The sequence below is a fragment of the Pseudophryne corroboree genome, chromosome 3 (assembly GCF_028390025.1).
Source record: "Pseudophryne corroboree isolate aPseCor3 chromosome 3, aPseCor3.hap2, whole genome shotgun sequence".
NCBI classification, from domain to species: Eukaryota; Metazoa; Chordata; class Amphibia; order Anura; family Myobatrachidae; genus Pseudophryne; species Pseudophryne corroboree.
The window spans coordinates 700,025,774-700,049,915 of NC_086446.1; the positions used below are offsets into that span (position 1 = coordinate 700,025,774).

The 24,142-nt window shown below is 46.1% G+C and overlaps 1 protein-coding gene across 5 annotated transcripts in view; it reads left to right on the top strand.

Annotated features, from left to right (window-relative positions):
* The window catches only part of LOC135056636 (exocyst complex component 6-like), a 606,161-nt gene that overhangs the window by 373,988 nt on the left and 208,031 nt on the right, over nucleotides 1-24,142 (top strand). For all 5 annotated transcript variants that reach the window (XM_063962052.1, XM_063962055.1, XM_063962057.1 and 2 more), the window contains exons 15-17: nucleotides 2,835-2,944; nucleotides 16,977-17,088; nucleotides 17,724-17,858. In XM_063962052.1, coding sequence (XP_063818122.1) covers nucleotides 2,835-2,944; nucleotides 16,977-17,088; nucleotides 17,724-17,858 — 357 coding nt within the window. The remainder of the gene's footprint in view (nucleotides 1-2,834; nucleotides 2,945-16,976; nucleotides 17,089-17,723; nucleotides 17,859-24,142) is intronic.

Here is a 24,142-nt window from a genome sequence, read left to right on the forward strand (position 1 = left end):
GTATGATGGGCACATTGTGCGGCTTAATGTGTATGATGGGCACACTGTGCGGCGTAATGTGTATAATAGGCACACTGTGCGGCGTAATGTGTATAATGGGCACACTGCATCGTAATGTGTATAATGGGCATACTGTGCGGCGTAATGTGTATGATGGGCACACTGTGTGGCGTAATGTGTATAATGGGCACACTGTGAATCGGAATGTGTATAATGGGCACACTGTGAATCGGAATGTGTATAATGGGCACAATGTGCGGTGTAAGGTATATATGAAGTACTGCTGTGCGATGTAAGTTATAAGTGAAGTACTACTGCTGTGCAATGTAAGGTGTATATGAAGTACTACTGCTATGTGGTGTAAGGTGTATATGGAGTACTACTACTGTGTGGTGTAATGCGAATAAGGAACACTATTGTGTGACATGTGGGTTTTTGACATTTTATTACAGTACATATAATGTAATATGAATCATATTAATTCATAAAAAGCCACCCCTGGTTTAAAAAATTTAAAAGTCCCAGGGCTTGCTTAGAATTAAGAGAAAAAGAGTCCCCTTATTTGTTAAAAGAAAAGTCATAGGCCCTGTTTAATGATTAAAAAAAAAAAAAAAAAGGGTTGCTTATTTATTAAAAAACAAACAAAACAAAAAAACAGACCTCTGCAGGAAACAATAAAAGTTTCATACTTGTAAATGTTTTCTTCATATTTAAATATGTAAGCCGTTTTGTAGCAATAAACCGGTTTATGTACACTGCTAAAAAAAAAAAAGGGAACACTTAGACAACACAATGTAACTCCAAGTCAATCACACTTCTGTGAAATCAAACTGTCCACTTAGAAAGCAACACTGACTGACAATCAATTTCACATGCCGTTGTGCAAATGGAATAGACAACAGGTGGGAATTATAGGCAATTAGCAAGACACCCCCAATAAAGGAGTTGTTCTGCAGGTGGTGACCACAGACCACGTCTCAGCTCCTATGCTTTCTGGCTGATGTTTTGGTCACTTTTGAAAGCTGGCGGTGCTTTCACTCTAGTGGTAGCATGAGTCGGAGTCTACAACCCACACAAGTGGCTCAGGTAGTGCAGCTCATCCAGGATGGCACATCAATGCGAGCTGTGGCAAGAAGGTTTGCTGTGTCTGTCAGCTTAGTGTCCAGAGCATGGAGGCGCTAACAGGAGACAGGCCAGTACATCAGGAGACGTGGAGGAGGCTGTAGGAGGGCAACAACCCAGCAGCATGACCTCTACCTCCGCCATTTGTGCCAGGAGGAGCACTGTCAGAGCCCTGCAAAATGACCTCCAGCAAGCCACAAATGTGTATGTGTCTACTCAAACTATCAGAAACAGACTCCATGAGGGTGGTATGAGTGCCCGACGTCCACAGGTGGGGGTTGTGCTTACAGCCCAACACCGTGCAGGACGTTTGGCATTTGCCAGAGAACACCAAGATTGGCAAATTCACCACTGGCGCCCTGTGCTCTTCACAGATTAAAGCAGGTTCTCACTGAGCACATGTGACAGACGTGACAGAGTCTGGAGACGCCAAGGAGAACGTTCTGCTGCCTGCAACATCCTCCAGCATGACCGGTTTGGCAGTGGGTCAGTAATGGTGTGGGGTGACATTTCTTTGGGGGGCCGTACAGCCCTCCATGTGCTCGCCAGAGGTAGCCTGACTGCCATTAGGTACCGAGATGAGATCCTCAGACCCCTTGTGAGACCATATGCTGGTGCGGTTGGCCCTGGGTTCCTCCTAATGCAAGACAATGCTAGACCTCATGTGGCTGGAGTGTGTCAGCAGTTCCTGCAAGACGAAGGCATTGATGCTATGGACTGACCCGCCCAGTCCCCAGACCTGAATCCAATTGAGCACATCTGGGACATCATGTCTCGCTCCATCCACCAACGCTACGTTGCACCACAGACTGTCCAGGAGTTGGCGGATGCTTTAGTCCAGGTCTGGGAAGAGATCCCTCAGGAGACCATCCGCCACCTCATCAGGAGCTTGCCCAGGCATTGTAGGGAGGTCATACAGGCACGTGGAGGCCACACACACTACTGAGCCTCATTTTGACTTGTTTTAAGGACATTACATCAAAGTTGGATCAGCCTGTAGTGTGTTTTTCCACTTTAATTTTGAGTGACTCCAAATCCAGACCTCCATGGGTTAATAAATGTGATTTCCATTGATAATTTTTGTGTGATTTTGTTGTCAGCACATTCAACTATGTAAAGAACAAAGTATTTAATAAGAATATTTCATTCATTCAGATCTAGGATGTGTTATTTTAGTGTTCCCTTTATTTTTTTGAGCAGTGTATATAAGATTATTTATCATGTTTGTATAGGTTGGTTTTTTTTTATGTTTTTTTTTTTTTGGGGGGGGGGGGGGGAACGCGGTTTTTATTTTGCCCTTGGCGCCAGAAACCCTAGTTACGCCTCTGTGTTTATTAAATATAAAAGTTTCCAATTAATAAACAGGAATGCAGTGTATAGTTTCAAAAACGTACTGTGCTTTGAGCTTGAGAATCACAGAGCAGAGCTGCTATAGAGTTTATTTCCAAGTAGCAGAGGAGAGACACAATGAATGTATTCGTTTTATACGAGGTATCAACTGTTCAGTGTTGTTAGTGAAATGTTGAGTCTCATTGTTATGAGTTATGAATATTGGTGCAACCATTAAATTGTAGCTCCATACCTGTATAGCTGTGGTGTACTTTACAGAGGAGTGAGCAACTGCATCATCCAAAACTGCATACAGCTATATAACTGACAGTGTGGACTGTACACAGGCAAATAACACTTTTTTTTTCTTCCATTATGTTAAGCTATACTTTCCAAAGAAACTCCCAATGTCTCAGTCCGTTCCGCAGATTTATACGCAAGTCAAAGAATTTATTTACGCAAGCCTTAAATTTTCGGAATCACTTCATCGGAGGTAAGTGCACATAATTGATTCTAAGGTCCGAGAATGCGCTGCTTTTATACTACAGTCAATGTCAAAGCTATATCCCTATTGGGCTTTAAAAATAATTTCCCCGAAAAATTCCACTGCTGGACATTGTGCTGTCTTTTGCCCAACACAAGTGAGTTAGCTAACGTAAATAGAATATTTCCATATAGATCTTTTTCTGGTTTTGGACCTTTGCTTATAACTCGCTGTGTGTTTTGCTTGTAATGTACTCAACATAGCTTTAAATGGGAGTCTCTTTTTCGGATGCGTTCTGCATCCTGACGGTCAGATGCCAGCAGTCATGTGACCGACGCTGGAATCCCGTGGGGGAGAAGGTTGAGGGTTAGGCCCTGGCGGGCGGGGGGGATTTTGGGTTAGGCACTAGGGGGATGGTTTTCCGTAGCTGCCACCCCCCCGATGGTTAGTCATAGCTGCCACCAACAGAGGGTTACGGTTAAGTAAGGGGCGGGTAAAAATACTTATCCCATACGTGGTTGCGATCTTTGGTGTTGGTCATGTTGATCGCTGGCATTCCGACCACTGGTATTAAATACCGAATCCCTCTTTCTCTTGCATTCTAGAGGATACTGAGGTCCACATTAGTACAATGGGGTATAGATGGGTCCACTAGGAGCCATGGGCACTTTTAAGAAATCAATAGTGTGGGCTGGCTCCTCCCTCTATGCCCCTCCTACCAGACTCAGTTTAGAAAATGTGCCCGTAGGAGCCGGTAACGCTTTGGAGAGCTCCTGAAGGGTTTTCTACTTTTATTTTAAATGTTTGTTATTTTCAATCAGGGCAGTTTGGCAACAGCCTGACTGCTTCAAGGGACTTAGGGGGAGAACAGCCCAACTTCCTTAGCGTTAATGGTCCCGTTTCTCTGCTGACAGGACACTGAGCTCCTGAGGGAGCCATTCGCAAGCCACAACACAGCGCAGTGCACCCTCCCGCAGCACGTTGCCACCCCCTAACAGAGCCAGAAGATGAAGAGTGATGAGTACAACGCCGCGTCCCGGTTAGCGGGGCGCTGGCGGGAATGGCGGCACAAGGGCTGGAGCGCAGCTCTGACTGCAGGCTGCGCTTCAGGGGGCTCAGACAGGCACACGCTGACGGTGTGTCCCGCTGTGAGGTGCGCGCTGAGCCTCCGCTGATGCCCACACTGGCCACAATGTACTAACAGGGGTTTTAACTCTTGGTTAGACATTTTTTACCTCATGGCCAGTATAAAAAATGCGGGAAGCTGCGTGCCATTACAGGGGGCGGGGCTTCACTCAGAGCAGATCCTACAGCTCTCCAGCACCATTTTCCTCTGCAGCTCATACAGGCAGCATTCGCAGGGACACGTAGCTCCTCCACAAGGACTCCAAGTCTCTTCAGTGGTACCAGGGGGTCTTAGTAAAGGGGGGGGGGGGGGGGGCAAGTTTAAGTTTACAGCCACTACTAAGGTGCTTATTTCTGTGCGACCCAGCTAGGTTTTACCTTGCTAGAAGGGGCGCTGTGTGGCTGGCTCTGATTTCTGTGTCTCTCTGAGGACCCTGCCTACATATACTGAGTTTTCACTAGTGTGTGTGTGTGTGTTTGTGTGTGTGTAGGTGTCCCTTTACAATCATGTCGAGGGACTGTGTGTCTTGTACAGCAGAATGTCTCTCATCCCCTGGGGACTCACTGCCCTGTACTCAGGATAGTGTTCACTCCCAGTCCAGTGGGGCTGAACCCCCATGGTTGGCCTCCATTAAAGGGATGATTTCAAATATTTTTACTAAGTTGTCTCATACTGAGAATGAGACAAAATTCTTACGGCAGTCTATGGATGACCTGATACATAGAGTTTAAGCTCCCATGTTTGCGCCCCACACTCTCGCCATTTGCCCACAAAAGCGTACTCTGGCTCAAATCATGCAGGATGATACTGGTCCTGACACGTCGGATCCAGAGGAGGGTGAAGTGGATGCGAGTGGGGTGGGGGGAGGGGATGCTGTCCTGTCACAGGGTATACAGGCCCTCTTTGAGGCTATCAAATTTGTCCTACATATTCCTGATAAGACTGAAGATGTAGAAGAAGAATCTTATTTTAACACTAAAAAGAAATCCTCAGCTACTTGGGTGTGGTTCGTTTTATCGACAGTATCTAGGTCGACAATGTTTAGGTCGACCACTATAGGTCGACAGTCACTAGGTCGACATGGATGGAAGGTCGACAGGGTTTCTAGGTCGACATGTGCTAGGTCGACAGGTCTAAAGGTCGACATGATGTTTTTGGGGGTTTTTTGGTCTCGTTTTCTTCGTAATGTGACCGGGATCCCAAATTAGTGCACCGCATCCCCTCGCATGGCTCGCTTCGCTCGCCATGCTTCGGGCATGGTGCCTTCGCTCCGCTACCGCTTCGCTCGGCACACTTTACCGTTCCAATCGTAGTCCACGTGGATCGTTAAGTATGAAAAAATAAAAAAAATAAAAAAATGTGAAAAACTCATGTCGACCTTTAGACCTGGCGACCTAGCACATGTCAACCTAGAAACCCTGTCGACCTTCCATCCATGTCGACCTAGTGACTGTCGACCTATAGTGGTCGACCTAAACATTGTCGACCTAGACACTGTCGATCTTCAGACCGGATCCCAGCTACTTTCCCCGCTTCAAAGGATTTAAATGCCCTGTTTGAAGAGACGAGGGTGAACCCTGACAAAAAGTTTCAGATCCCTAAAAGGCTGATCTCTTCCTTTCCCTTTCCTGCAGAGGATAGGAAGAAATGGGAAAACCCGCCGATTGTGGACACATAAGTGTCCAGGTTGTCGCGTAAGATAGTCTTACCGGTTCCCGGGGCCGCGTCCTTAGAGGACGCAGCTGACCGCAAAATTGAGACCACTCACAAATCTTTATATACTGCGGCTGGGGTGGCCCAGAGACCCGCTATTGCTTGTGCATGGATCACTAGTGACATTACTAAGTGGTTAGGTAACCTGATTGACGGCTTAGATTCCTTACCCAGGGGGGAGATTATTTTACTCCTACAGCATATTCAGGAACTTTATGGTGGAGGCCTTACAGGAAATTGGTTTGCTCAACGCACGCACCACTGACATGGCAGTGTCAGCACGCAGAGGCTTGTGGCTACGCCAGTGGACTGCGGATGCGGATTCCAGGAAAGGCGTGGAAAGACTACCATTCACGGGTGAGGCTCTTTTGTGAGATTAACTGGATACGTGGATATCCAAAGCTTACGGTAGGTAAGTCTACATACCTTCCTTCCGCAGCAACCCCAGCTAGGAAAACCTACTCTGCTCCATCTCTGCAGTCCTTTCGGACTGCAAAATTTGAAGGAAAATCCAAGGTTTCTTCTACAACCTTCCGAAGCGGTAAAAGTAAACCCAGAAAACCCGCTGCTGCAGGTTCTCAGGAGCAGACCTCTGGATCTGCTTTCTCAAAACCTTCAGCATGACGGTGGACTGCATTGCCTGGAAGACAGGCAGGTGGGAGCCCGGTTACTTTATTTCAGTCACATATGGGCGATATCATGTCAAGATCCCTGGATCACAGAGCTTATCGCACAGGGATACAGACTGAAATTTCAGGAACTCCCACCTCCCAGATTCTTCAAATCCGGCTTACCAGCTTCTCCAGAAGCAGGTTTGACTTTGCAGCCAGCGATTCAAAAACTGGTGCAGACTCAGGTCATTGTTCCAGTTCCACTACACCTACAAAACAAGGGTTATTATTCCAACCTGTTTGTAGTACCGAAACCGGACGATTCGGTAAGGCCCATTTTAAACCTAAAGTCACTGAACCCGTACTTACGGGTGTTCAAATTCAAGATGGAGTCTCTGAGAGTGGTGATCTCGGGTCTGGAGGATGGGTAATTCCTGGTGTCTCTCGACATCAAGTATGCGTACCTTCACATTCCGATTTGGCCGCTTCATCAGACATATCTAAGGTTTGCCCTGCAGGACTGTCACTACCAGTTTCAGGGCCTGCCATTTGGCCTCTCCACGGCACCGAGAGTTTTCACCAAGTTGTTGGCAGAGATGATGTTTCTCCTCCGCAAACAGGGAGTGAACATCATACCATACCTGGACGACCTGTTGATAAAAGCGCCTTCCAGGAAGATGTTGTTGGACAGCATTGCCCTCTCAACCAGACTTTTCCAGGATCACTGGTGGATTCTGAACCTACCAAAATCCCACCTGGAACCAAAACGGAGGCTTCCGTTCCTAGGAATAATCCTGGATACGGAGGAACAAAAGGTGTTCCTTCCCTTAGAAAAGGCATTGGTAATCCAGTCAATGGTGCGCGATGTCCTAAAACCAACCCGGATATCGGTGCATCTGTGCATTCCCCTTCTGGGGAAGATGGTAGCCTCTTACGAGGCTCTGCGGTAGGGAAGGTTTCATGCCAGGCCATTCCAGCTGGATCTGTTGGACAAGTGGTCTGGATCACATCTTCACTTGCACCAGAGGATACGTCTGTCACCAAAAGCCAGGATTTCTCTTCTATGGTGGCTCCAGACTTCTCACCTGACCGAGGGTCGATGGTTTGGGATTCAATATTGGATTCTGCTAACTACGGATGCAAGCCTCAGAGGTTGGGGAGCAGTCACCCAAGGGAAACAGTTCCAAGGAAAATGGTCAAGTCAGGAAGCCATTCTTCCGATCAACATTCTGGAATTAAGGGCCATATACAATGCCCTTCTACAGGCATTGCATCTTGGGATCTTAACGTGGTGTTGCGGTTTCTGCAATCGGACTGGTTTGACCCTTTACAGGAGGTTGACGTTAAGTTTCTTGCATGGAAGACTGTTATACTGTTGGCCTTGGCTTCTTCAAGGCATGTGTCCAAACTGGGGGCGTTGTCTCACAAAGCCCGTATTTGGTTTATCATTAGGATAGAACTGAACTCCGAACTCGTCAGCAATTTCTTCCTAAGGTGGTGTCTGCGTTTCATATCAACCAACCTATTGTGGTTCCGGTGCTTACTGACACCTCTGCTACCTCAAAGTCCCTGGATGGTGTGAGGGCTTTGAGGATCTACGTGAAGAGGACAGCTTGTCACAGAAAATCTGACTTGCGGTTTGTTGTCTATGATCCCAAGAAGACTGGGTGTCCTTCTTCAAAGCAGTCTATTGCTTGCTGGATCAGGCTTACTATCCAGCAGGCTTATTCATTGGCAGGATTGCCGGTTTCGAAAGTACAGGCCCACTCAACTAGGTCAGTGGTTTCTTCCTGGGTGGCTGCCCGGGGTGTCTCGGCTTTACAGCTCTGCCGAGCAGCTAATTGGTCAAGATCGAACACATTTGTTAAGTTCTACAAGTTCAATACTTTGGCCTCTGAGGACCTTCAGTTTGGTCAAGCAGTTCTGCAGGAATCTCGGCACTCTCCCACCCGCTTTGGGAGCTTTGGTACATCCCCATGGTACTAATGTGGACCCCAGTATCCTCTAGTAAGTAAGAGAAATTAGGATTTTAATTACATACCGGTAAATCCTTTTCTCGTAGTCTGTAGAAGATACTGGGCGCCCGCCCAGTGCTTCGTGTTTCCTGCCCTCTTACTTAGTTAAGTAATGTTGTTGGTTCAGCTGTTGCTGTCCCTATTCAGTTTGGGTTAGCATGGCTTTCCTCTTGTTTGTGTGAGCTGTTTCGAATCTCACCACTTCAGTTAAATTCTTCTCTCGAAATATGTCTGTCTCCTCGGGCACAGTTTCTACACTGAGTCTGGTAGGAGGGGCATAGAGGGAGGAGCCAGCCCACACTATTTATTTCTTAAAGTGCCCATGGCTCCTAGTGGACCTTTCTATACCCCATGGTACTAATGTGGACCCCAGTATCCTCTACGGACTACGAGAAAAGGATTTACTGGTAGGTAATTAAAATCCTATTTTTCAAGGGGTCAACCAAATGTGAGACTGAATACCTGTGGCTTGTTACATTGGACAAAATCATTTATTCGGCTCATTATAACTGTTTGGCAGATGATACAGATGCGTCGTTATACATCTAGCCTGAATACGCCATGAAGCACGAAATGCCTGGTGAGAGCGAGCTTCCAGGTTCCATGCAACTCTGCTAACGTCAGGCGTCTTTTTTGCTGAAAATGCGTCTTATTTGCAAAACAATGTGACTAAGACGCACAAGGAGACTGCGCTGATTAATCTGATATATGACACTTGTATATTGTGTGTGACTGAGTTTGTATACGGAGCAGAACAGATCTTGTATTGGAAAAAAGCTGCAGCTGCTACATTGTACATGTCTACACATTCAGGCTCATTCACACACAGATATACAAGTGTCCTATATCGGATTAATCAGCACAGTCTCCTCGTGCTTCCTAGCTGCAATGTGTTGCGACTAAGGCGCATTTCCGGCACAGAAGTAGCAAAAAAGATGCCTGACGCTAGAAGATTCTCACACGACCTGGCGTGTCAAGAGGGGCTGTTTGGCGTGACTGCAGAAAAGATGTATGAGGAACTATATGTACGTTAACGCAATCGGGGTCTATCACTGTTTCCAACCTGCACATTAAAAGTCAGATTGGCTTATTCTGGACAATTGCTGATAGGAGAGACCAAATGGGGGAATGTGATGGGGACATTGCTGAGGAAGTTTGTGTAATGACGACATGCAAGCAGATCATAATGTGCAATAAAATAATGTTTTCATGCTTGCTTTAAGTAATATTTTAATAATATCTATTCCATTATTTTCCCAAAAGATTGCCATATCTGTCTAGGGAAAACTATATACAATCTGCTCAGATGGACTCAGAAATAAAAACATTCCCATTTACAGTAAACTGAAGTTACGCAAAAACTAAGAAATTGGCCTGATCATGACTTAGCAAAACCGGTCTCCCACATGGTAATGCCCACTTTTAGTCATGACTGATGCTGGGCATACACTGTCAGATCAGGGGGTAGATTTACTAAAAGTCTATTTGGGTCGATGTTGAGCGATATATATATTTTGGTCGATGTTTGAACGATTTGTGATCGATTTTGTGTTTCAGGGTCTAAAACAGATAATTTTTGACATTGTTTAAAAAAAAAATATGTGCAAAGTCATCTGTTAGTAAATGTGTGATTTAGACCCTGAAACAAAAAATCTATCAAAAATCGACCAAACATTAACCAAAAATCAGTCAACATCAACCCAACTTGACTTTTAGTAAATACACCCCCAAATGTTTGACAGACCGACAGACATTTTTTCTCACTATGTGGCCATGTGCTGTGAGATATCTCAGTGTATGGCCACACAATATCTGTGCTCCTTCCCTGGGGACGAGACATTTTCCCGTTCCTCCCATGTGAAAGAGCAGGGGAAATGTTGGCCAAGACAGTGCATACACGGCCAACTGCTTATCAAATCTTTTGGACATGTTGGACGATTTCAGCTTGTCTGACAGACCGATAATTAGTGGTCAGGCGTGGCAATACCACTGTACAATTATCTGGGTGATCCACCAATATCTGGTGGCTCGGCCAGATAATTGTAGAATATATGCCCAGCATAACTCAACAACGCTCTCGAGGCACATGGTTGAAGGGCCTCATACCTTACTGTTATCACCAGTTTCTAGTGAGCCGAAAAGCTGCATTCTGTCCAGCCTACATAACGTCTTTCTTCACTGGTGTGTCAGTAACAGATCGTTGGTAAAAGCGGACCCTTAGCATACTAGCGCAGGGAATGAAGGCAATGCACAGCCGTGCCATGTGCCTTATACAGCCTGTAACTGTGCTCTTTGCTGTATATATCGAGTGCTGAAAGAATAGCTGTTTGTTTTGTCTGAGCAGATTAACCTGTTCTATTGTCATTCGCATTTTCATTAAGTGTCTTCTCTCTACCTGGCCCACTTTAACTCAAATAGAATAACATTTGAATGCTCGGCTTGAAAACACAGCACCCAGAAGCCACCTTCAAGCTTATCTTCCATTTCTTATCTGTTAATGAATGTAAATGAGAGCAGTTTCACACATCCTTAATTGATACTGAGTACAATTTACACATAGTAACGAGTAACCTTTTGACCTAACCTGTAAAAATCAACTCTCAAAACACAGGTAGGAGTACAGGGAATCACAGCTCTCCCGTTCTAGACAAACAGTTCCTGCGGGTTTGGCAGCAGAGTGATAAAGGCGTGCTATAGCCGTTATAAAGTGTTAATCACACTAATTATGTGACACGTGCCCAAACAACTAAACATCCCACTGTTGTCATATGGTGTAGATTCAGCTTAAATAGTGTTACACAATGACAGAAAGTGTGTGGGTGAGGGTGACAAACTCTGCTTGTGCTGTTCTGTAGTAGTCCGTTAGTGGGGAAACACAACTTCCATTATTTGGTGATAAGGGTTACAGATATCTCAATAATAATAATAATAATAATAATAATAATAATAATACTTTTTATTATTTCTCATACGTCCAAGAGGATGCTGGGGTCACCATTAGAACCATGGGGTATAGACGGGATCCGCAGGCGACATGGGCACTTTAAGACTTTGAAAGGGTGTAAACTGGCTCCTCCCTCTATGCCCCTCCCCCAGACTCCAGTTTTAGAATTGTGCCCAGTGAGACTGGACGCACTACAGGGAGCTCTACTGAGTTTCTCTGAAAATACTTTTACGTTAGGTTTTTTTATGTTCAGGGAGGCTGCTGGCAACAGTCTTCCTGCTTCGTGGGACATAGGGGAGAGAAGTATGACCCACTTCCAGTGAGTTCAAGGGCTCTGCTTCTGGCTACAGGACACCATTAGCTCCTGAGGGTTTGATCGCTGGGTACGCTCAGATGCTCGCTCCCGCAGCCTGCCGTCACACCCTTTCAGAGCCAGAAGTCAGAAGACAGGTGAGTAACCGAAGAAAAGAAGACTTCAACTTTAGTGACGGCATTTTGTGAGGTACCGCGCAGCGGGCAGATGCTGCGCGCCAAGCTCACACTCACACAGCACTGCAGGGTGCAGGGCGCGGGTGGGGGGGCGCCCTGGGCAGCTAAAAAAACATTCTCATTAAGCCCACTGGCAAGAGGGGACATTAGTGCCGCGGCACTGTCCGAACCCCCGCCAGTATAAATATTGAGAAAAGCGGGATAGAAGCACGCCATTAAGGGGGCGGAGCTTCTTTCTCACAGCTCACAGCGCCATTTCCTCTCCACAAGCTGCAGAGACGCTGGTCCTCCTCACTGACAAGTACCAGGGGTGCAAAACGGAGGGGGGGAGGCATATAATTGGTGCAATATATATATGTGATAAAAGCGCTATAGGTCTGAAGCATTGTCTTGGCATTTTCAGACCCGTTTTCTCAGCGCAGGGTTGTGAGCTGGCAAATCCCCTCTGTGTCTCTCTGTCAGACTTTACTGTGGGTCTGTCACCTATATTCCCGGAGTGTCTGTGGGTGTTTGGTGCACAAGTGTTGACATGTCTGAGGCTGAAGGCTCTTCCCAGGAGGAGGCTGTATTAGTAACACAGACGGCTGCGGGGGTGACCCTGTCGGCACCGCCGACACCTGATTGGGTAAATGTGTTGAACGCTTTGAATGCTAATGTGGCTCTTATTAGTAAGAGACTAGATAAGTCTGAGTCGCAGACCCAGGCATGGAAGAAATCTGTGGAAGATATGTTTTTCCAAAGTCAGGTCCTTTCAGGGTCACAAAAACGTACGTTGGCCCAAGTGGCAGACACTGATACTGATACTGACACGGACACTGATTCCAGTGTCGACTATAGCGATTCCAGGTTAGACCCAAAATTGGCTAAAAGCATTCAGTACATGATTGTGGCGGTGAAGGATGTATTACATATCACTGAGGACCCGGCTATCTCTGATAAAAGGGTCTGTATGTATAAAGAAAGGAAACCTGAGATAACGTTTCCTCCCTCTCATGAACTGAACACGCTATTTGAAAAAGTTTGGGAAGGTCCTGACAGAAAGTTTCAGATTCCCAAAAGAATTATGGCAGCTTATCCGTTTCCCTCGACGGATAGGGAAAAGTGGGAGTCACTCCCCCCACCGTGGACAAGGCCTTGTCTCGTTTGTCCAAAAAGGTGGCTCTCTCGTCACCTGACACGGCGGCCCTTAAGGTTCCTGCGGATCCTTAAGAAACTACGTTGAAGTCCATTTATGTGACCTGTCATTGCGTCTGCATGGGTAAGTAGTGCTATCGAAAAGTGGGCAGATAACTTGTCATCTGATATAGATACCCTAGATAGGGATGGCATCCTCTTGACGCTGGGTTATATCAAGGACGCTACAGCATACCTTAAGGAAGCTGCGAGAGATATTGGTCTTTTGGGATCAAAGGCCAATGCCATGGCTGTCTCAGCTAGGCGTGTGTTGTGGATTCACCAATGGAATGCTGATGCTGACTCCAAGAAAAGTATGGAATCTCTACCATATAAAGGTAAGGCCTTATTTGGAGATGACCTTGATGATTTGGTATCTACGGCTACTGCGGGTAATTCATACTTTTTAACTATTTGTTCCTCCATACCAAAAGAAACCGCACTATTATCAGATGCAGTCCTTTCGGCCCAATAAATTCAGAAAAGGCCGAGGTTCTTCCTTCCTTGCTACTAGAGGAAGGGGAAGAGGTAAATGATCTCCAGCCTTGTCAGGCTCCCAGGAGCAGAAGTCCTCCCAGGCTTCTGCCAATTCCACCGCATGACGTAGGGGCTCCTGTGCGGGAGTCCGCTCCGGTGGGGGCCCGTCTGAAACTCTTCAGTCAGTTTTGGGTTCGTTCGAACCTGGACCCTTGGATTTTACAAATAGTATCCCAAGGGTACAAGTTGGAGTTTCAAGACGTCCCCCCTCGCCGTTTTTTCAAATCGACCTTACCAGCTTTTCTTCCGGACAGGGAGGTAGTTTGCGATGCAATACAAAAATTGTGTCAAAATCAGGTTATCGTCAAGGTTCCCCAGTCACAACAGGAAGGTTTTTATTCAAGCCTGTTTGTGGTCCCGAAGCCGGACGACTCGGTCAGACCAATCCTAAACCTGAAATCCCTGAATTTCTACCTAAAGAGATTAAAATTCAAGATGGAGTCTCTCCGAGCAGTGATCTCCAGTAAACATAAAAGATGCCTATTTACATGTTCCTATTTATCCTCCGCATCAGGCTTACCTGAGATTTGCAATTCAGGATTGTCATTACCAATTTCAGACGTTGCCGTTTGGTCTATCCACGGCTCCGCGGATTTTCACCAAAGTGATGGCGGAGATGATGGTTCTCCTTCGCAAGCAAGGAGTCACAATTATCCCATACTTGGACGATCTCCTGATAAAGGCGAGATCCAGGGACCAATTGGTCCGAAACGTTGCACTCTCCATGACAGTTCTTCAACAACATGGTTGGCTCCTAAACTTGCCAAAATCACAGTTGATTCCGACGACGCTGTTGTGGTGGCAGCACAGCTCTCACCTCCTAGAGGGGCGCAGGTTTGGGATACAGGACTGGATCCTAGTGACCACGGATGCAAGCCTCCGAGGTTGGGGTGCAATCACAATGGGAGAAAACTTCCAAGGAAGATGGTCAAGTCAGAAAGCTTATCTCCACATAAATGTTCTGGAGCTAAGGGCCATTTACAACGGCCTACTACAAGCGGAACATCTTCTTCGAGGCCTGCCTGTACTGATCCAGTCAGACAATGTAACAGCAGTAGCGTACATAAACCATCAGGACGGAACGAAAAGCAGAGCGGCGATAGCAGAAGCCACAAGGATTTTCCGCTGAGCGGAAAAGTATACAAGCTCTCCGTCAGCAATCTTCATTCCAGGAGTGGACAACTGGGAAGCAGACTTCCTCAGCAGACACGATCTCCATCCAGGAGAGTGGGGATTCCACCAAGAAGTCTTTGCAGAGGTGACAGGTGGTTGGGGAGTTCCTCAAGTGGACATATGATGGCTTCTCGTCTCAACAAGAACCTTCAGAGATATTGTTCTAGGTCAAGGGACCCTCAAGCGATTGCAGTGGATGCTCTGGTGACACCGTGGGTGTTTCAGTCGGTGTATGTGTGTCCCTCCACTTCCTCTCATTCCAAAAGTTCTAAAGATCATAAGAAGAACAAAGGTCTGAGCGATCCTCATTGTTCCAGACTGGCCAAGGAGGGCTTGGTATCCAGATCTTAAGGAATTACTCATCGGAGATCCCTGGCCTCTTCCTCTGCGCGAGGACCTGTGAAAACAGGGGCCGTGCGTGTATCAGGACTTACCGCGGCTACGTTTGACGGTGTGGCGGTTGAACGCAAAATCTTAGCCCGAAAGGGTATTCCCAGTGAAGTCATTCCCACACTTATTCAGGCCAGGAAAGGGGTAACGTCCATACATAACCACCGTATTTGGAGGAAATATGTTTCTTGGTGTGAATCCAAGAAGGCTCCTACGGAAGATTTTCAGCTAGGACGGTTTCTCCATTTTGTAACAAGCAGGTGTGGATGCGGGCCTAAAATTGGGCTCAATTAAGGTTCAGATTTCAGCCTTATCCGTTTTCTTTCAGAAACAATTGGCCTCCCTTCCAGAAGTTCAGACTTTCGTGAAAGGCGTGTTGCACATCCAACCTCCATTTGTGCCTCCAGTGGCACCATGGGATCTTAATGTGGTGTTGCAGTTCCTTCAATCACATTGGTTTGAACCTTTACGGAAGGTGGAGTTAAAATTCTTCACTTGGAAAGTGGTCATCCTGTTGGCCCTAGCATCTGCAAGGCGGGTGTCTGAGTTAGCGGCCTTGTCTCACAAGACCCCTTATTTGATCTTCCATGAAGATAGAGCTGAATTGAGGACACGTCAGCAGTTTTTACCGAAGGTGGTTTCCTCTTTCCACATAAACCAACCTATCGTGGTTCCTGTGGCTACTGATGCCTTCGTTGAGTCAAAATCTCTGGATGTGGTCAGAGCTTTGAAGATTTATGTCGGCAGAACGGCTCAGATTAGGAAAACAGAGGCTCTGTTTGTCCTGTATGCTCCCAACAAGGTTGAGTGTCCTGCTTCCAAGCAGACCATTGCGCGCTGGATCTGTAACACGATTCAGCAGGCCCATTCCACGGCTGGATTACCATTACCGGAATCAGTGAAGGCCCATTCCACTAGGAAGGTGGGCTCATCCTGGGCGGCTGCCCAGGGGGGGGTCTCGGCATTGCAACTTTGCCGAGCAGCTACTTGGTCGGGGTCAAACACTTTTGCAAAGTTCTACAAGTTTGACACCTTGGCCGATGAAGACCTTAAGTTCGGTCAATCGGTGCTGCAGAGTCGCCCGCACTCTCCCGCGCGTTCTAGAGCTTTGGTATAACCCCATGGTTCTAATGGTGACCCCAGCATCCTCTAGGACGTCTGAGAAAATAGGATCTTAATACCTACCGGTAAATCCTTTTCTCTTAGTCCGTAGAGGATGTTGGGCGCCCGTCCCAGTGCGTACTGTATCTGCAGTTAATAGTTCTGGTTACACATATTTTGTGTTATGTTTATTGTCAGCATGTTGCTGCTATTGTTCATGCCGTTGGCCTGTGTTCTGTTGAGTGCCATGTTCTGCGGCATGCTTGAGGTGTGAGCTGGTATGAATCTCACCTTAGTTTAACAATAAATCCTTTCCTCGAAATGTCCGTCTTCCTGGGCACAGTTCCTATAACTGGAGTCTGGAGGAGGGGCATAGAGGGAGGAGCCAGTTCACACCCTTTCAAAGTCTTAAAGTGCCCATGTCTCCTGCGGATCCCGTCTATACCCCATGGTTCTAATGGTGACCCCAGCATCCTCTACGGACTAAGATAAAAGGATTTACCGGTAGGTATTAAAATCCTATATTTTATTTTTTTAAGTGCCAAAATATTACATAGTTCTGTAAATTGAGGGAATTGTGATGCTAATTACATGCAGCAAAAGGGAACACATGGGCCCTACGTAAATGAGTTTATCATCTTTTTCTGACATGTATGTATATCACAGTATAGAATGTTACACACAGTATAGCCTTTAAGGGCTACAATAATGTACATGTGATTGCCGCCTACCGATTTCCATTCAGCTGGTTTTCTCTTTGTTTTCCCAGCTCAACAGAGATTGATGATATGCTTCGGAAATCTACCAATTTACTTCTCACAAGAACCTTAAGCAGTGGTTTGCAGAACCTCATCAAAAAGCCACATATAGGTCTGACTGAAGTAAGTATTAATAGTGGGGATGGCAGGGAACTGCAGATGGTGTTAGGTGTCTCCATCTGCTCTCATTTAAATGATTTATCACGGAACTAGTAGTCAATCTGCACATCTCTACATATCGGATTTCATGTTTGGAACTTCAATTCTTTGGTTGATCAACAATGCCATACAGGAATATAATATGAGTAACTGCTGTAAATATATTGCAGGCAGGATAATTAATCCCAGTGCCGGTACACCTCTGTTGTCCTGAGAAGCTCAGCATTGTAATCCACGCGTTACAGAATTGTGCAGCGCAGGCCGTTCCCAGTGCCGGCTCTATTTTCAGTACTGTTTGGTTAAGTAACGTCCTGTTCAGGATGTGGCGAGAACAAATTCTGCTAAAACACTTGCTTGAATAAGTCCATAAAATAATCTTATTGAAGTGTTGGTGTTTCACCTCCAGTAAAGGAAGCTGTACAGGCCTGCAGGTGTAGCCCTTAGCTGCTATATATACAGCTTTTCAGTTTCCTGTAATACACTAATTGCCATGTATTACTGCAATATCTTTAGGGACAATACCTCAATATAAAAAAAAAAAAATCAGGTGGAACTTTGTGGTACAGGCTTTTTTACTGGGTGTATTTCTTGCTTTGTAGCTTGTGCAAATCATCATAAACACCACACACCTGGAGCAAGCCTGTAAATACCTGGAGGATTTTATCACTAATATTACAAATATTTCTCCAGAGACCGTGCACACTACAAGGCTTTATGGCCTGTCCACATTCAAGGTAAGTGGCATCTTAATATGTAATCACAATATTCTAAGCGCCAGTTTCCCAGCAGTATCAGTGTTGTATTCATGGAAGATAGCTTTTAATCCATAAATATAGATACAATATTGTAAAATAATCAGATGACAGCCCAAGTTTCGTCCTATTTAGGACTTTATTATTTATTACAGGTTATTTATATAGCGCACACACATTCCGCAGCTCTTTACAGAGAATATTTGCCCATTCACATCAGTCCCTGCCCCAGTAGAGCTTACAATCTATGTGGGAGATGTATGAAAGTGCGCTGTGATTTCTGCTGACCACAGCGCACGTAAAGCCTGCATTTTGCGTTTCACATCAATGTATGAACGGCATGTTAACGCCGTGTGAATTGCCAGTCGCGGGCCCCCGCCATTTACCGCTTCCCCGCAGTAGAGAATGGGAGATGAAGGGCAGAGGCAATGTATGATTGCCTCTGCTGTCACTTTTCGTCTTCTAAAGCCGCCGGGCCGGAACGCCTCCACCAGGCAGGCGATGTGGGCAAAATGTGCACTCTATTAGTCTTTTTTTTTTTTTAACAAACTTTATTGAACGTGGACATTTTTCTGCTCGTCCACACAGCCTAATTGCGCATGCGCCGGGGGCCTCCAGGAAGCAGGGGAGAAAGGCGCATGCTCACATCTGCAGCGCCGAGCCAATGTGGAAGGAGCGCTATCACGGGATAGGTGAGATAGCGCCCTCCCACATCGGCAGCCACACATATAATACATTGGATGGGGGCGTATCAACACAATAAAAAAAACCCGACCTGTGCCCGTTAGGACGTTTTTCATACTTCTTCCTCTATATTCCTTATCACATGTACACACACACACATTCATGCTAGGGTTAATTTTGTTGGAAGCCAATTAACCTACCAGTATATTTTTGGATTGTGGGAGGAAACCGGAGTACCCGGAGGAAACGCACGCAAGCACGGGGAGAATATACAAACTCCACACAGTTAGGGCCATGGTGGGAATTGAACCCATGACTTCAGTGCTATGAGGCAGTAATGCTAACCATTACACCATCCGTACTGCCCCTTTAGTCATGGCAGATGACATTCCTCCCTTTTTGTCATCTGCCATGATTAAGGTCCTAAATAGGACCAAAACGTCAGCTGTATTGCATTTACTTAATCAAATCTTTTTGATGCACATAAGCCAGGTGAGTACCCTGTGTTTTTATATTTCTGTCCATGATGGAGAAATGGTTCATTGAACCTCTGATGAACCTCTGCAATTAAACATTTCACTACGAGTGCTGGATTTTAAAATATCATATATTATCACACAAAAAATAATAATAAAAAAAAATGTGTGTATATATATATATATAGTGGCTATAAATCACAATTAAAAATACAGAGCAGGTATAACTTGTGATACAAATCCCTTATCATACAGAAAACCTAATACACTTAGCACCATCTGGTATAGCAATATAGGAGTAGCCCACTGAGTGAAATACCCTTTAATAAGGCAGCCACGCAGCACCTACATTCACACACACGTATATAGTCACAAGCGTACCATGCAGAAATTATGCACCATAAAACTGCACTGGACTAGCAATACAAAGTAATACTAAGTATGGCGATATGTGTCAACAATAGATATAAAAAAACGCAGTAGGTACTGGATGTATATCACAGGGTGGTTGTACCACACAACCCTGAATGTATACACTCTTTCTTAACTAACACCGTCCCAGTGACAGGTAGAATACTTAAGTGTCCTGTATGAAGCACAGCACTGGAGATCAGGCGGCTCTACAGAGGAAGATTTGCCCCAGCAATCCCAGGAACAGCTCAGCTCTGTCTGTGATGGCTGCTGACCAGGAGTGAAAGGGAGAAATGCAGCTCCAGGGCGGGAACCTATGTAGAAATTGCGCCCTGGGGCTGGGGGAGGGGCCACATGTCAGACCTGCTCCCCCTGCTGGCATCCCCCCCGGGCGCTGCGGGCAGTGAAAAACGGTGTGATTTACCTTAAAAAAACCAGACCTGTGCCCTGTAATTGTCCCTGGTGGCTAGTGGAGCGGCTGCCCAATAACAGTGTCCATGCCAGCGCGCGCGCGGCCCGCCTCCCACGGCCGCGCTGTATAGTGGCAAAGTGCGGCCAAAGAGACCCCTTACCTCCTCCTGTATGCGGCCCCACGATCCGGGAGGCCAACGGTGTGTGGGTGACTAAAGAGTAGGAAGGAACCAGAGCCTCCCCTGCAGTGACCCGGCAACCAGGGCGCGGGAGTATACAGTGCCGCTGGGGGTGATGGAGCTGCAGTCAGAAAAGTCTAATAGACTTTAGCTGCTGCAGCCCTTGAAGTCTTGTAAGAAAAATCTTCTTCTTTTCTTTCAATTAAGCTATTAATAGGCTGCCTCAGGCAGCCCTCCTGTTAAGAGCCTGTTTACTGCATGGCACCAACTTACAAACTGAGCTCCTGTTCACGGAGGCGGGGTTATAGAGGAGGTGGCGCTGTGCATCTTGGGAACAGTCAAAAGCTTTGAGCCTGTTGGTGCCTTGGATCAAGATCCTGCTCTACACCCCGATGTTAATCCTTGTGGAGCCCAGTGTACCTCTCAAAAAGAAATTTAACAATGGTAAGTTCTTACCATAAATCTCGTTATATTATCACAAAAAAATAAAAACAAAATAAAAAATTATATAGGTTGAGTATCCCTTATCCAAAATGCTTGGGACCAGAAGTATTTTGGATATCGGAATTTTCCGTATTTTGGAATAATTGCATACCAGAATGAGATATTGTGGCGATGGGACCCAAGTCAGAATGCATTTATGTTTCATATACACCTTATACACACAGCCTGAAGGTAATTTTAGCAAATATGTTTAATAACTTTGTGCATTAAATAAAGTGTGGGTACATTCACACAATTAATTTGTTTCATATACACCTTATACGCACAGCCTGAAGGTCATTTAATACAATAATTTTAATAACTTTGGGGGTAATTCCAAGTTGATCGCAGCAGGAAATTTTTTAGCAGTTGGGAAAAACCATGGCCCTCATTCCGAGTTGTTCGCTCGCAAGCTGCTTATAGCAGATTTACTCACGCTAAGCCGCCGCCTACTGGGAGTGAATCTTAGCTTCTTAAAATTGCGAACGACGTATTCGCAATATTGCGAATACACCTCTCTTAGCAGTTTCTGAGTAGCTCCAGACTTACTCGGCATCTGCGATCAGTTCAGTGCTTGTCGTTCCTGGTTTGACGTCACAAACACACCCAGCGTTCGCCAAGACACTCCTCCGTTTCTCCAGCCACTCCCGCGTTTTTCCCAGAAACTGTAGCGTTTTTCCGCACACATCCATAAAACGGCCAGTTTCCGCCCAGTAACACCCACTTCCTGTCAATCACACTACGATCACCAGAACGATGAAAAAGCCGTGAGTAAAATTCCTAACTACATAGCAAATTTACTTGGCGCAGTCGCACTGCGGACATTGCGCATGCGCACTAAGCGGAAAATCGCTGCGATGCGAAAAAAATTACAGAGCGACCAACTCGGAATGACCACCCATGTGCACTGCAGGTGTGGCAGATATAACATTTGCAGAGAGAGTTAGATATGGGTGGGTTATTTTATTTCTGTGCAGGGTAAATACTGGCTGCTTTATGTTTACACTGCAAATTAGATTGCAGATTGAACACACCACACCCAAATCTAACTCTCTCTGCACATGTTATATCTGCCTCCCCTGCAGTGCACATGGTTTTGCCCAATTGCTAACAGAATTCCTGCTGCGATCAACTTGGAATTGCCCGCTTTGTGTATTATTTTATTATATATATATATATATATATATATATATATTAGTGATGTGCACCGGAAATTTTTCGGGTTTTGGTTTTGGATTCGGACGCGTTTTGGCAAAACCTCCCTGAAATTTTTTTGTCGGATTCGGGTGTGTTTTGGATTCGGGTGTTTTTTTTACAAAAAACCCTCAAAAACAGCTTAAATCATAGAATTTGGGGGTCATTTTGATCCCATAGTATTATTAACCTCAATAACCATAATTTCCACTCATTTCCAGTCTATTCTGAACACCTCACACCTCACAATATTATTTTTAGTCCTAAAATTTGCACCGAGGTCGCTGGATGACTAAGCTAAGCGACCCAAGTGGCCGACACAAACACCTGGCCCATCTAGGAGTGGCACTGCAGTGTCAGACAGGATGGCACTTCCAAAAAATAGTCCCCAAACAGCACATGATGCAAAGAAAAAAAGAGGCGCAATGAGGTCGCTGGATGACTAAGCTAAGCAACCCAAGTGGCCGACACAAAGACCTGGCCCATCTAGGAGTGGCACTGCAGTTTCAGACAGGATGGCAGATTTAAAAAATAGTCCCCAAACAGCACATGATGCAAAGAAAAAAAAGAGGTGCACCTAGGTCTCTGGATGGCTAAGCTAAGCTACACATGTGGCTGACAAACACCTGGCCCATCTAGGAGTGGCACTGCAGTGTCAGGCAGGATGGCACTTCAAAAAAATAGTCCCCAAACAGCACATGATGCAAAGAAAAATGAAAGAAAAAAGAGGTGCAAGATGGAATTGTCCTTGGGCCCTCCCACCCACCCTTATGTTGTATAAACAGGACATGCACACTTTAACGAACCCATCATTTCAGCGACAGGGTCTGCCACACGACTGTGACTGAAATGACTGGTTGGTTTGGGCCCCCACCAAAAAAGAAGCAATCAATCTCTCCTTGCACAAACTGGCTCTACAGAGGCAAGATGTCCACCTCCTCCTCATCGTCCGATTCGTCACCCCTTTCACTGTGTACATCCCCCTCCTCACAGATTATTAATTTGTCCCCACTGGAATCCACCATCTCAGGTCCCTGTGTACTTTCTGGAGGCAATTGCTGGTGAATGTCTCCATGGAGGAATTGATTATAATTCATTTTGATTAACATCATCTTCTCCACATTTTCTGGAAGTAACCTCGTACGCCGATTGCGGACAAGGTGAGCGGCTGCACTAAACACTCTTTCGGAGTACACACTGGAGGGTGGGCAACTTAGGTAAAATAAAGCCAGTTTCTGCAAGGGCCTCCAAATTGCCTCTTTTTCCTGCCAGTATACGTACGGACTGTCTGACGTGCCTACTTGGATGCGGTCACTCATATAATCCTCCACCATTCTTTCAATGGTGACAGAATCATATGCAGTGACAGTAGACGACATGTCAGTAATCGTTGTCAGGTCCTTCAGTCCGGACCAGATGTCAGCACTCGCTCCAGACTGCCCTGCATCACCGCCAGTGGGTGGGCTCGGAATTCTTAGCCTTTTCCTCGCAGCCCCAGTTGCGGGCGAAGGTGAAGGAGGAGCTGTTGATGGGTCACGCTCCGCTTGACTTGACAATTTTCTCACCAGCAGGTCTTTGAACCTCTGCAGACTTGTGTCTGCCGGAAAGAGAGATACAACGTAGGTTTTAAATCTAGGATCGAGCACGGTGGCCAAAATGTAGTGCTCTGATTTCAACAGATTAACCACCCGTGAATCCTGATTAAGCGAATTAAGGGCTCCATCCGCAAGTCCCACATGCCTAGCGGAATCGCTGTTTTAGCTCCTCCTTCAATGTCTCCAGCTTCTTCTGCAAAAGCATGATGAGGGGAATGACCTGACTCAGGCTGGCAGTGTCTGAACTGACTTCACGTGTGGCAAGTTCAAAGGGTTGCAGAACCTTGTACAACGTTGAAATCATTCTCCACTGCGCTTGAGTCAGGTGCATTCCCCCTCCTTTGCCTATATCGTAGGCAGATGTATAGGCTTGAATGGCCTTTTGCTGCTCCTCCATCCTCTGAAGCATATAGAGGGTTGAATTCCACCTCGTTACCACCTCTTGCTTCAGATGATGGCAGGGCAGGTTCAGGACTGTTTGCTGGTGCTCCAGTCTTCGGCACGCGGTGGCTGAATGCCGAAAGTGGCAGCATCTCTTGCACGCCCCTGTCGTTTTTTAAATTATTCTGCACCACCAAATTCAATGTATGTGCAAAACATGGGACGTGCTGGAATTTGCCCAGATGTAATGCACACACAATATTGGTGGCGTTGTCCGATGTCACAAATCCCCAGGAGAGTCCAATTGGGGTAAGCCATTCTGCAATGATGTTCCTCAGTTTCCGTAAGAGGTTGTCAGCTGTGTGCCTCTTATGGAAAGCGGTGATACAAAGCGTAGCCTGCCTAGGAACGAGTTGGCGTTTGCGAGATGCTGCTACTGGTGCCGCCGCTGC